General features: G+C 41.4%; 1 protein-coding gene across 2 annotated transcripts; it reads left to right on the plus strand.

The window, feature by feature from the left end:
- Positions 1–343: 343 nt before the first annotated feature.
- LOC106484034 (serpin B6-like) lies at positions 344–11,950 on the plus strand. 2 transcript variants are annotated; one of them, XM_067290779.1, is made up of 8 exons: positions 344–482; positions 2,970–3,082; positions 3,540–3,717; positions 6,781–6,918; positions 7,147–7,264; positions 7,459–7,601; positions 9,518–9,685; positions 10,602–11,950. In XM_067290779.1, the coding sequence occupies exons 3-8, from the start codon at positions 3,550–3,552 to the stop codon at positions 11,004–11,006; spliced, it is 1,140 nt and encodes a 379-aa protein (XP_067146880.1). In that variant the 5' UTR covers positions 344–482; positions 2,970–3,082; positions 3,540–3,549; the 3' UTR covers positions 11,007–11,950. The 2 variants fall into 2 exon arrangements, with proteins under 2 accessions (XP_067146880.1, XP_067146881.1); XM_067290780.1 differs by having other exon boundaries at positions 2,973–3,082.
- The last annotated feature ends 353 nt before the right edge of the window (positions 11,951–12,303 follow it).

Consider the following 12,303-nt stretch of genomic DNA (forward strand, 5'->3'; position numbering starts at 1 on the left):
TGAGGACAGGCCAGAACCGTGTGGCTCTGCCACTGCCCTCCAGCCACCAGAGAATCTCCGGGTGGCCCCGGCCTCCAGCTAGCAAACAGCTTGCCTGTGCTTGCAACAAAACCCCTTTTATAAATAAACAAATAAACCCCTCGCGCCCGGCTGCTATTTTCAGTCAGCTCTGCCCGGGAGGGGCGCTGAGGCGGCTGATTACGGCCCGCGGCCGCAGGACGCTGGCGGCTGCGGCGTTGCCCCGCCCCGCCGGGCGGCGCCCGCCGGCGGTTAACGGCCCTTTGCCCTCTGGCCGCCGGCGCGGCCCGGGGCGCGGCTGCGCGGAAGCCCGCCTCGGGGGGCGGCCTGGCTCCGGCACCCCTCCACGGCCGTGGGCGGCCCCGGGCGCGGCGAGGAGGCTTCCGGGTCGAGGCGGGCAGGGAGCGAGAGGGAGGGACGCAGGGCCCCGCCGCCGCGAGCCGGGGAGCGCGGCGCCTGGCAGGGTGAGTGCGGCAGCGGCTCCGCCGGCCTGAAATTTTCGTTTTCATCGGGAAGCTGGGTTTGTTTTGGAGAGAGCGGAGGCAGGGCGCGGTTTCTTTCCTTCCCTCCCCCCCCTCCCCCCCGCTTTCTTTACTGCAGTTGCTTCTTTTTGCCAGCTGGCGTTGCACCGATGTGTAGGAAATGCTTTTATGCGTTTCCGACGTCACTCCTTACTGCGTTACAAATAAATCTGAATAGTAACGGTGTTTATTGCGCTGTCCCCTGTCTAATTCCAGCACGGGGTCCGAGGGGGGTGTTGTTGCAGCTTCCTCATTCTCCAGCCTGCTCCCTGAGGGTCCTGATGACATGGCTGCCTGGGCTGGCCTTGCTGGGGCGGCGTCAGATCTTAGGCATGTTCGCTTCAAGCATCCTGCCTTCCCCCCATCCCTGAAAAACGCAGGGAGCAAGAGGCTGCTCTGGTGGGGAATAGCAGGGCTCCAGCCTCCCCGGCTTCGCACCAGCTATTCCGGGAGAGATGCGACGTGGGACGCCGCTGCAGGAGCTGGTGCCTGGCAGGCCGGTGGCTGTCAGGTTGCCTTTTGAATGCTGGCTTTGAGGGCCGCAGGCACCCAAATCCGCAGCCTGATGCCGTTCAGCATAGGAAACGAGTTGTAGGTGCTCAGGTGGATGAGTGAAGCCGTGGTGGTTGTCAGTAATTTAATTCTGTGAATGTTTGGTTGCTATTGCGCCTAACTTCAAATTCTAAACGAAGCCCCTCTCCTTCGGGGAAGTTCATTTATTTCCAAGCAGTTTCAGTCCCGGGGAGGCATGTGCTGCAGACCCTTAGGACGCTGCTTCCCCCGTGGTGTCAGGTGCTACCAGAGGTTCATCAGTGTGCATCTCCCCTCTGGCTGTGTCGAAATGGGTGGACCTGTGGGCTCTTCTGAGGCAACGGAGCAATGGTGGGGAGGCTTCCACATGTGCCAGCCACTAATCCACCTCGCGGTTTCTGAGGGAAGCATATCTGGGAGTGCGGGTCAGAGGAGAGCTGCAGGTTGCTCTGGCCTGATCCCCTCATGGCAAAACCAATAACTGGAGAGATGCAACAGCATGCATCCTCTGTTTAATCTAGATAGAGCCTTTGGAAGGTCCTGTTTTTTCAGAACAGCCTTTCTCTCCATAAAGTCTGTTGTAAGAGTAAGTGTCTACTGTAAAGAATATATGAATCAAATTCATAATGATATGAGCATGCAGGGTCAGGTCATCCAGAAACCTTTGCTCAAGTGCCTTGTCAGTGACCTGCAGAGCCCACAGAGAAATGGGAGTGAGGAACAAGCTGCTGCAGGTCGAATAGTTAATCTAGCCTCTTGTTTGCAGCTTTACCTCTGATCTCTGAGGGTATTGTGGCAAACAATGTAAAATCAACTGACAAATATGTGCTTATATTATGGGGAAGGGGGTTGTTGTTCCATAAAAATGTGGTCATTCTGCATCTTCTCTGTAACCACTTTGAGGAGAAAGGTGTCAATAGTTATGTTACTATTACTAAGCCACAGAGAAAGTGGGGATTCCCACTCCTAACCTTGTGTTTCCGTTGCTGAGATGTTACATGCAATTTGGTTAAATTCACTGATTTTCAGGCAGGCAAAAAGTGAGTTGTGTCCTTTGTTCTATAAATTCTTACTTGTCATGGAAGCCCTACCAAAACTTCCTAAATAATACTGCTCAGTGCTATCACTAGTGCTGTGTTGTAGATCAAAAGACTATTGCTAGTGGTTTGGCAGGGATCAGGACAGTAGGAAAATTCTGCTCTTCAGGATAGCTAAGGTGAACTTAAAACGCTAACTGCCTCTGGTTATGCTGAGCAGTAAGTATAATTAAATTACTGTGTTGTTTCAGATGGAACTGGGGGATTGTTTCCATCTAAGTTTTCTTTTCTGGAGTTCTGGGAGAAGAGAAACATAAGAAAAGTTGCTACCTGTATAGTCTATAGCAAAGCTGTTAGCAAGAATTTTTCTTAGGTGAAAAATCAGGCATGCAAAAACTTGTTCTTTCCACCCATTTGTTTGATATAATGTGTCAGTAATATAAATTAGACATTAGGTTTGTATTTTGTAGCAACAGGCCAACACTAGGCACTGCCTTAAGGAAAAAAAAGCACAGAAACCTTCCCTGTTGGCTGGTATCTTAGAGTGTTTGGTATCAGCATTTAACTCAGCATTTTAACGTTTATTGTTCCAGTTATAGATGTGTGCTCTGTAACCTCAGGTTAGTTAGCTACCTACCCAGATGGTGTCTGTAGGGTTTGACAAGTCTTTGAGTTATACATATTGAAGCGTGCATGTACTATAATGTTCTGTCTTTTGTGGTGTGTGTTTCTGGGGTGTAGGCAATAAAATGAAGCTTGAAATGGACTTTGATTTTTTTTTTTCTTTTTACTGCAACAGGAAATTACAATAATCTGTTGCCATGATGACTAAACAATAACTGTTGTGGTTTTTTTAATCTAGTAGGTCAATTCATTCTGCTGACTTCTGCCAGACACGCTGTTAGGTATAAAACACAGCCTGCACACTTACAAGTAAGCTGAAGATAATACTGAAGATAAACAGACTTAGAGAAGGTAAGAATTTATAATTCTGCCATTCTGACACTTAACTTCTGGCTCCTGTTTTTCTCTAAAGGCAAATCATTTTCCTAGAGAAGTCAGAGGGGACTTTTTTTATTTAAACAAATTCTAAACAAAATGCTCACTGCCATATATGATCAGCTCAAAAGATGTAATATATTTACTCACTGAAGAGCCTAATGAGTCCAATGGGAACTGCTGTCTCTGCTAAAAATATGGTACTGTAATACAGAAATAAACAAGAAATCCATAAAAAGAACCCTCAAGCGCCTAATAATGGGATTCAGGATGTTTGTTCCACCAAATCAGTTTTTCAGAGAGGTGATAATTTTCCAGCCTAATCATGACATAGACTGCAGAGTTTACACTGGGAAATATAAAGACAAAAACAATTTGTCAGTTTAGATTGAAGTAAATTTGAGGCATTCTTGTTTTGTATTTTATCTCTCAGGTTCTGAACCATGGACAGCCTCAGTGCAGCAAATACCACTTTTGCACTTGACCTCTTAAGAAAGCTATGTGAAAACAAAAGCACGCAGAACATATTCTTCTCTCCTTTTAGTATTTCTTCTGCTCTGTCTATGATTTTTCTGGGTTCAAAAGGTAACACTGAAGCCCAGATAGCAAAGGTATGTCTAAATAAAGTGTATCAAATTTGGCATGAACATGTGAACCACAAATCTGTCTTACAGAGTCTGTGACCTGCACTTAATGTTAAATTGTCATTGTCGTTCTGGCCTCAGTGAACAGAGGTCTTCCTTTAGTATGTACTTAAGCGGTACCTTTTATTTTTTAATTAGTATGTGTTTGTGTAGGTGGAGCTTTCTTCAGTATGCAATTAAGAGGTTCTTGGCTTTTTTTATTTTGTTTGTTTTGTTTGTTTTTGTGAGACAGTAGTGTTCCTTTTGAATGTTAGGAAAAGATACTGAGGTGAGGCGGTGGGGGTAGGTTTTGTGTTTATGTAGCTAGAGATGGATCTCCAGTTACAAAAAATATTTTCTTCCCCTTTCTTCCTTGGGAGTTATATCGGACTACATTTTGGAAATGTAGCCAGGCACATTTGAAAAAATAAAAAATCACCCTGTAACTGTGTCATGTCAGACACCCCAAAATTTGAAGAAATCAAGAAAAAATCACCAGTCACTTGTTTAGTATTTGCCTCTGTTTTCACAATCCCAAATTTTAATGTGTGAGCACTTGGAACATCTGGAAGAAAGAAGTGGTGCAGGGCTAAAAGCACAGCTCTGAAGTCCCGATGGATACCTGAGCCAAGATTCAGAACAGGGAAAAGCTGGATGGCCAATGAAAAGTAAAATTTATGATATTAGTATGTAAGCAAGTTACCAAAAGTAGAATTAGCAAGTGTAGTGAACAGTGTGCCAGTGGTATATCAGTAGGGTCTGCCCATGCGTGCACTCAACCCCCTCAGTAACTGCAGTACAGCTTATCCCACGTTCACTGAGAGGCTACCTACCTCCCCCTTCTTAGTGTGAAGAGCCTTCACCTAGATCATAATTTGGAGCAGATCATTTTTACATTTACATTTGTGGTGATGGTAGCAGTGATCAAGAATGAGATGAGAGCTGAGACATTGTTTTATTGGGAGTTTAACTCCTTGCCTGTGTTAACACTAGTTACAGCAGCCTGTTTTTCCCTTGTCATTTGAAGGGCTGGGTTAGGATTACGCCCATCCTTGTTTGCATCTAAGGTATCGGATAAAATCCTTTGATGCTACTACAAACAGTGTGAAATCATCTGAAATTCTGTTCTGTTTTTAAATTACAGTTTTCAGGTTTGGGGGTTTTAACACAGTTCTGCTAGGTTTTCTAGGGTGAGGATTGTAAATCCCCAGTTCTCCAGTAAAAACCGTATGCAGCATTAAGGAAAATGTAAGATGGGTCTAAACTCAGAATTCTCAAGAGGCTGGATGGATTTCTTAGGAAGTTATTGCTTAGATTTGACTCATCTTTTGTCCACAAAGCATCGTTCTCTGCATTGTGATTTTAAAGCATTATATATATTAGTGGGCAGGAACATTCGCTTGTTTTTTGATAGTGTCTTGTTCAAAATGTGCACTGTACAGTTCTCAAATGTTGTGGTATTCATATCGTGACATTCTTTTGCAACAATTATAATTTATTTTACTTTAACCAACCATTTGAGTGGTTTAAAATGTCACCTTATTCCATGTCACTTCATTTGAAACTTGCATGTGGATTTAAGGATTCTCATCAAATATTTAGCTGATATATTTTCACTGATATGCAGCTAAGAAAATGTGCTCTACTACCTTGGTGTCAGTCTAGAATAACTCCATGGACTTCTGTGAATCATTTCAGATTTAAATCTGTGTAGAGGAAGCAGCACTAGAGTTGTAAAAAGTTGATGCTGAAGTCTTATCGGGATAAGCCAAATACCCCAAATACTTATCTTGGTTGCTGCAGATTTCATTTCGTTGAGCTGAGTGAAATATATCCTGTGAGAATTTCAAACACTGGTCTATGCACACCCTTCTCATAAATCAGATCTTTAGAAAAATATGTCTAATGTTTTCTTTGACTACTAGGGCAGTCCAGTGTCATGGAAGCAATGAAACACTGCTAACTTGTAATTTGCATTCAGAGAAGCCTTCTCAAGTTGTCATCATACATTAAAGTATTTCTTTCTTTCCTTCAATTTTAATATAACTCAAGTGGAGGTTCTAATATTAATGAACAAGAATGCTGTATCAGTTTTAACATTCATTTATTTCATAAATGTTTTCATGTAATGAAAATACTGTAAAGATTTCATGTAAAGATTTCAAGTCAAGCAATAGGCACCTGTACTCGTGAACGTTTTCCTAGTAGAACTTATGCCAAGTGTGGTATGATTAGGTACTGTAATTCATTTACTTCCTCAATAAAATACGGATAAGAGAGCACAATGATGAAGACAATACAAAAAAAGGTCACAGACAGACAGAATTGAACATGCATCCCGTTTAGGAACACAAATAGCAGCAGAGTTTTATTGTCATAGTTAATTTAAGGCATTACATAAAATGTTGCTTTCAACTCTGAGGAATGGGCTGTAAAAGGGCTATTGTTACCACAGAAGAAAACGATAACTGCGCGTTGGTTGACATTTTTTAAACTTACCCAAGTAGCAAATGCCACTTGCATACTTTTCTATTTATGCAATTGGCAGCATTAAATGCATGATCAGTCATTTTTCTTCTTATGTGTACCTCTTTTTGCAAAGTGAAAGAGAAGGATAAACATATGTTTTGTTTTCATTTAAATCTATGAAAGTGATTGGACTTTATCAAAAGCAAGTATGGTGAATGATATTATTAAATTTATTTTATAAATACAGTAGTTTTTTATGCTGATGGTTTCATTACAGGTTCTCCAAAATTTTGTTTTTAACTGTATATCCCTTAATGCTTGGATAGAGTGAGGGAAGCTGTATGCCACTGACCCTTCTGCACCCTGACTTATTACTCATACAACATCTGACTGTGCACACATCCTGTGTAACTTGCATGATAAGCTCCAGAAGGGCGGTGTGATGAAAAATCTCCTGTCTTCCATGGCTTGCGCTGGGTGTTCAAGTCAGTTTTTGATCTCAAAACTGGTAAAAAGAATTGTGCTCAACCAAGTGTTTCAGAGAAGACGTGGACTCTGCTGAGGATGTTTGTCTTTCTACAGGTGCTTTCTTTGAGCAAAGCTGAGGATGCTCACAATGGGTATCAGTTACTTCTTTCTGAAATTAACAATCCAAATACCAAGTACACGCTCAGAACAGCTAACCGGTTATATGGAGAAAAGACATTTAAGTTTCTTTCAGTAAGTAAACGTTAAATTTGTGGGGTTTTGAAGTATAAAATACTCGCTACCCTTTCCCTCTGGAGGGCAGATAAAGGCATTGTATTTTACTTCACTAGTTCTTTCTAGACTGAGACCTACCAACCCGAAAGAGAGGGAGCAGATTTTCTCAGTGTGTTTTAAGAATAGTCTGTGACTGAACACGAGTAAAATACATTGCTGAAATTCTGTGCTTAATGTTCATTGTAGTCATTTACAGAATCAAGTCAGAAATTCTATCACGCTGGACTAGAGCAAACTGACTTTGTGAATTCTTCGGAGAATTCCAGAAAACAAATAAATGGTTGGGTAGAAGAAAAGACTGAGGGTAAGTGTTTTGCAAAACTCCATCTTGCATTTAAAGGCAGTCAAGGCTTGGATAAACTGCTATTTCAAGATAAAATATTTTGGATTTTTAAAAAATCCTGAGCTCTCACTATTACAGAGTAGATACTCTATTTGTTAATAATTAGATATATGCCTAGCTGTTAAAATTTGTTTTCCTTCAAATGTATCTCAAAGGTAAAATTCAGAACCTGTTGACTGAGGGAATTCTTAATTCAATGACCAGACTGGTGCTGGTGAATGCCATCTATTTCAAAGGCAACTGGGAGAGCCAGTTCAACAAAGAGGGGACAGAGGAAAGGCCATTTAAAATTAACAAGGTATGATATGCTGAAATGCTGACAGTGCAATGTTACATTTAACTCGTCAGGAAAAATATATTCACGCAGGGTTACCATAGGTAGGCTGCATGGAATTACTTCTATCCCTCTAATATGAACATTCTCTTTGTTTATTTTCTGTTAAATGTTCACATACTTTCTAAAAATTTTAATATCAAAATTAAATATTTCTTTTTTATTACCCTTATTTTCTGCATTTGAGAGAGGCAGTCCTATATGTAGTTACAGAATTTGAAACAACTTCTGAAGAGAACATTGCTAAGTGAAACTGTCACACTATTTGTGAGAGTCCACAAGGTGCTGGCACAAGAAATTATAAATTATTTAGCCTTCATGGCCTGTAGTCCAGTGCTTCTGCATACAGAACCCCCTCAGACGTGAAAATATTTATAAAGTCTGCTCCTTTCTCTGCCTTTACACAGCTGAAAAGTGGGCATAGTGGTTACAGTGCACAACTTCATCAAGGCTTTAAGGGCTTACTTTCTTGTCAAGAATCTGGGATTACTAATTCTTTTCTCACATGAGTGGCAAGTCAAGAACGACTTCACAAAAGTTGTCAGTGAACAGTTGTCAAGTGAACTTGACTATTTCAGCATAAAACTGGTGTGCATAAGAAAAGGATTGTACCTTTAGGCTGCAGGCAGAAAGGAACGCTTGTACATGTTCAGAAACCTCTGAATGTAACAGCCTTCTTCAATGAAAATGCTTTTTCACTGCATTTCTACCATGGAATTGATGCAAAATAAATGGGGGAGTAACCTTTTCTTCAAAGACATCAGTACTAGACTTTCTCTCTTTTGGAAGTACATCCATGCTATTCTAAGAAACGCAGCCGCTATGATTAGCGGGCCAGGGCTGCTTCTTGGAGATTACTAGTTCTTGTTAATGACATTTGGCAACATACCCAGAGTTTGGGGTAATGTGACTCCCTCAAGAATTCACCTGCTTTAAACAAACACTCTGCAAAATTGAAACCGTTGTGGCCAATTTAAAACCATCCCTCCCTCAGTGGTGAAATACATCCAAGAATGCCTAAAGGTACTAATACCACTTTTCAAATAGGGAATTTTGTAGCTCACCCCATACTATATACTACAGTACTTCAGAAACCAGCAGATTGACTTGGTGCCTGGCATCTTGTCCTCTCACTATTGATATATACAGTGAAAAAGCTATCAGAGTTGCAAAAACATTTCTGGGATATTCTCTGTGGGCATTGTTTCAGTGGGCTTTACTTTACTTTTTTTTTTTTTTTTAACTTGTTGCATGGTGATCTCATCAAGGTTACAGAGGAAAAAAGGCGATGGAACCCTTAACTGAAATGGAGGAAAACAGTAAAGTAAACAATAGTAACTGATGCTCCATGCAAAAAAGGAAGGAGACAGTGGAGAACAAAATTGAGAAGAAAAACCTCCCCTCTCCCTAATGTCTGTGTGATTTTTCAGGACTCAAAATATTTTAACGTGCCACTAAAAATGCCAAAAAATTGAGGGCACTATCTTAATTCCTTTATGCTATAGCACATAGAGCCGCATAAAAATGAAAATATCTAAATTGAAATTATTTTTTGTTCATATAAAACAAGGAAGACAGGCCATGCTTCCTACCAGCTCTGTTAAAAGGAATGCTAATTCTTAAGTATGTAAAAGCATGTTCTTGCCTCTTTACAGACACTTCACGCATACTTCCCCATTAACAATTAAAAATTAAATGCCAAGGATCCTTAGTTCTTATCCCTTGTTTTACTAAAAGCAGTGGCAGGGCTGTACCCCACAGCGTGTTCTAGTCCTCTGTACAGTCAAATTTAAAAAGCTCTGAGTAACTGGATGCCCGCCTCTTATTTTAAGACCAGCATACTAGCTTAGTATTAACTGTTGACATCACTTTATTTTTAGAATGAGAGCAAACCTGTGCAGATGATGTACAAGAAAGGTGAATTTAACATGACCTATAATGGGGACTTCCGGACCAAAATCCTTGAGCTCCCTTATGTTGATAATGAACTCAGCATGATCATCCTGCTCCCCGATGCAATCCAGGATGGATCCACTGGCTTGGAAAGTGTAAGTTGTTAAACTAAATGCAAAGACAGTTTGTATTGTGCCAGAGAAGAGTTTGATATTGCGTATAGACCTGCAAGTTCGGTTCCAAATCTGTTGTGTCACTGGTGCACAATACCAGCTGAAATGTCTCATACACCCCATGCCCAAAGTGATTGGCATAACTTGTGTCACTGCTGGTCAAGCTGCGTGCTGCCCCCTACCCAGAGAGAGACTCTGGAAGAAGGCCTAACCCTCAATGGGAGTAGGGGTTAGCTGTAGTTAAGGTGAAGATGTAGTATGGTGCCTGCCAAATGAGCGGGGGTTCTGGGAAGCTCTTAGGAAGTCCCTGTAGGAAGTCCTTGACCCATAGATGTTCCTTTCTGAACAGCTGGAAGGTTGTCTCTGGCCCAGCACCTGGAAACAGGCTCACAGGAAATGCTGGGGCCTCTTTTGTGCTGGAGATAGCTAACCAAGGAATTCATTAATCAGATTCTCCCACATTGGCTGCAAAGGATATGTGAGCAGGCCTTTTCATCAGGCCTGTCAACCTGAAGGAGGACCTTTTGTTTAAGACATAGAAGAGCTAGGTTCAGTTTCTTTGGGACTTTGAAAACAAGGATCAGTTCTTCTGTGCCTTAGTTTCCCATATGTAAAATAGGGTTGTTACAATCTAGCATGTTTTATAAAGTAAACTTTACAAAGAAGGGACTGATCCTTTCTGTATCTATCACAAAAAGCATATGGGCCTCCAAAACTGGGGACATAAGCTCTAGTACCAGATAAAACTTGCACTTTTGGCTTGAGAGCCTCTGAATTGTAGAAGATACATGCATGCACTGTTTAAACACATACAGTAATCACCACTTTTGTTTTTGTGAATCTGTGACTCTCCTCTCATTTGAATTATATGACTTCTGTGGGTTTGGGGTTTTTTTAGCTGGAAAGAGAACTTACATATGAAAAGCTGATGGAGTGGATTAATCCTGAAAGGATGGACTACACAGAGGTGAAGGTGTCTTTACCCAGATTTAAACTGGAAGAAAAATATGATCTGAAACCCATTCTGAGCAGCATGGGAATGCCTGATGCGTTTGACGTGATGAAGGCAGACTTCTCAGGAATCTCATCTGGCAACGAGTTGGTGCTCTCTGAAGTGGTTCACAAGTCCTTTGTAGAAGTCAACGAAGAAGGCACTGAAGCGGCAGCTGCCACAGCAGGAGTGATGATGCTGCGCTGTGCAATGATTGTTCCAGAATTTACTGCTGATCATCCCTTCCTCTTCTTCATCCGGCACAACAAAACTTCTAGCATTTTGTTCTGTGGCAGGTTTTGCTCTCCCTAAAAAGGAGATGTCCTGGCAGAAGAGCCACTATTACTCCAATAAGTTTATGTTCCTTTGGAATAGGATTGCTCTTTTGCACTAATTGCCTTTTTCAGCAGTGCCTGAATCCGCTTTTGTGGTCTTCATCTCAAGCTTGGATAGCATAACAGAGCCACTTAGAAATGTATAGCACCTGCCATTTAAAACAACCCTTTTATCCGGTGGGCTTAAATACAGAGTTCTCTAACTCCCTGAAGGCATAAAAACAACCCACTTGCTCAGTGAATACTTCTGTCTATGCTTGTGGTTGCTACTGCACTTCAGCTTTTCTGGCCACTGTACAGTGAGTCAGAGAGTGACGTCTCATAGAAAAGGAAGAAATTAATTTCATTTCTGACTAAGTTGGAGCTCATTTCCCAACCTCGTCCCTTTTTTCTTCCGATCCCAGTCTTTTTGTCTTTTTTCCCCGGACAGGTCCATTTAATGTTTATTACATTCCCTAGAGATGAAAGGAGGATTTGGCAGCCTGTAGTACATGTTACTAAGCATCCTAACTAGACGGATTTTTTGGATAATAACCAAACAAGCACTTAGCCAAGAGTGGGAATAGAAGTCTGACTGTCATAACAAATGTCCTTACAGATTTTCCTGGGGCCAGGATCAGTGTTTTATCACCAGCTGACACCAAGGTTTATTAGCTACTGTACATTGGAGCCCTCTCATGGAGTAGGAGAGATTTCTGTCCTAATATAAAAAGCATGTCATTTAATAAAAGGTATATGGGGCCTATGCAATATTTAAATGCCAAACCTTTACTTTTTGTAGCTTTATCTTTTTTCCTATTCATATTTTGTTTAAACATGCTTAGTAAATAATACCAAAGATACGGCTGAAATTACTTTCCAAATACAATGATTTGTTTTAGCTGTTTCTGTTCCTGAAAATAATAAAAGAACTAACCATGAGTGTTATGGGACTTGCATTTCTTTTCCACCCATAAATTCTGCCATTTTTTTTCCAGCTGTAGTGTGAAGAAAACTATTCCAGATGGATGACAAAGCCTCCCTGTAGCTGGTTAAGAATTCATTGTTTAATGTCAGATTTCCTGAACAGAGTAAAATCCAGCTATTTACTTGGATTGCCATGAAGTTTGGGGTAGACTTTATCCCAAACAGCCTGTAGAGCCAGGGGGTCCTAAGATAAGCATTGGTTTCTGGGCAGGACCCTAAGGGTGCGTATGTTTTTGTGCACAACTTCAAAACAAGTCATGGCTCCCTGATCATGATCCAAATAGTGCTAAATTGCCCTACTCTTAACC

This window comes from Apteryx mantelli, chromosome 2 (genome assembly GCF_036417845.1).
Source record: "Apteryx mantelli isolate bAptMan1 chromosome 2, bAptMan1.hap1, whole genome shotgun sequence".
Taxonomy (NCBI): domain Eukaryota; kingdom Metazoa; phylum Chordata; class Aves; order Apterygiformes; family Apterygidae; genus Apteryx; species Apteryx mantelli.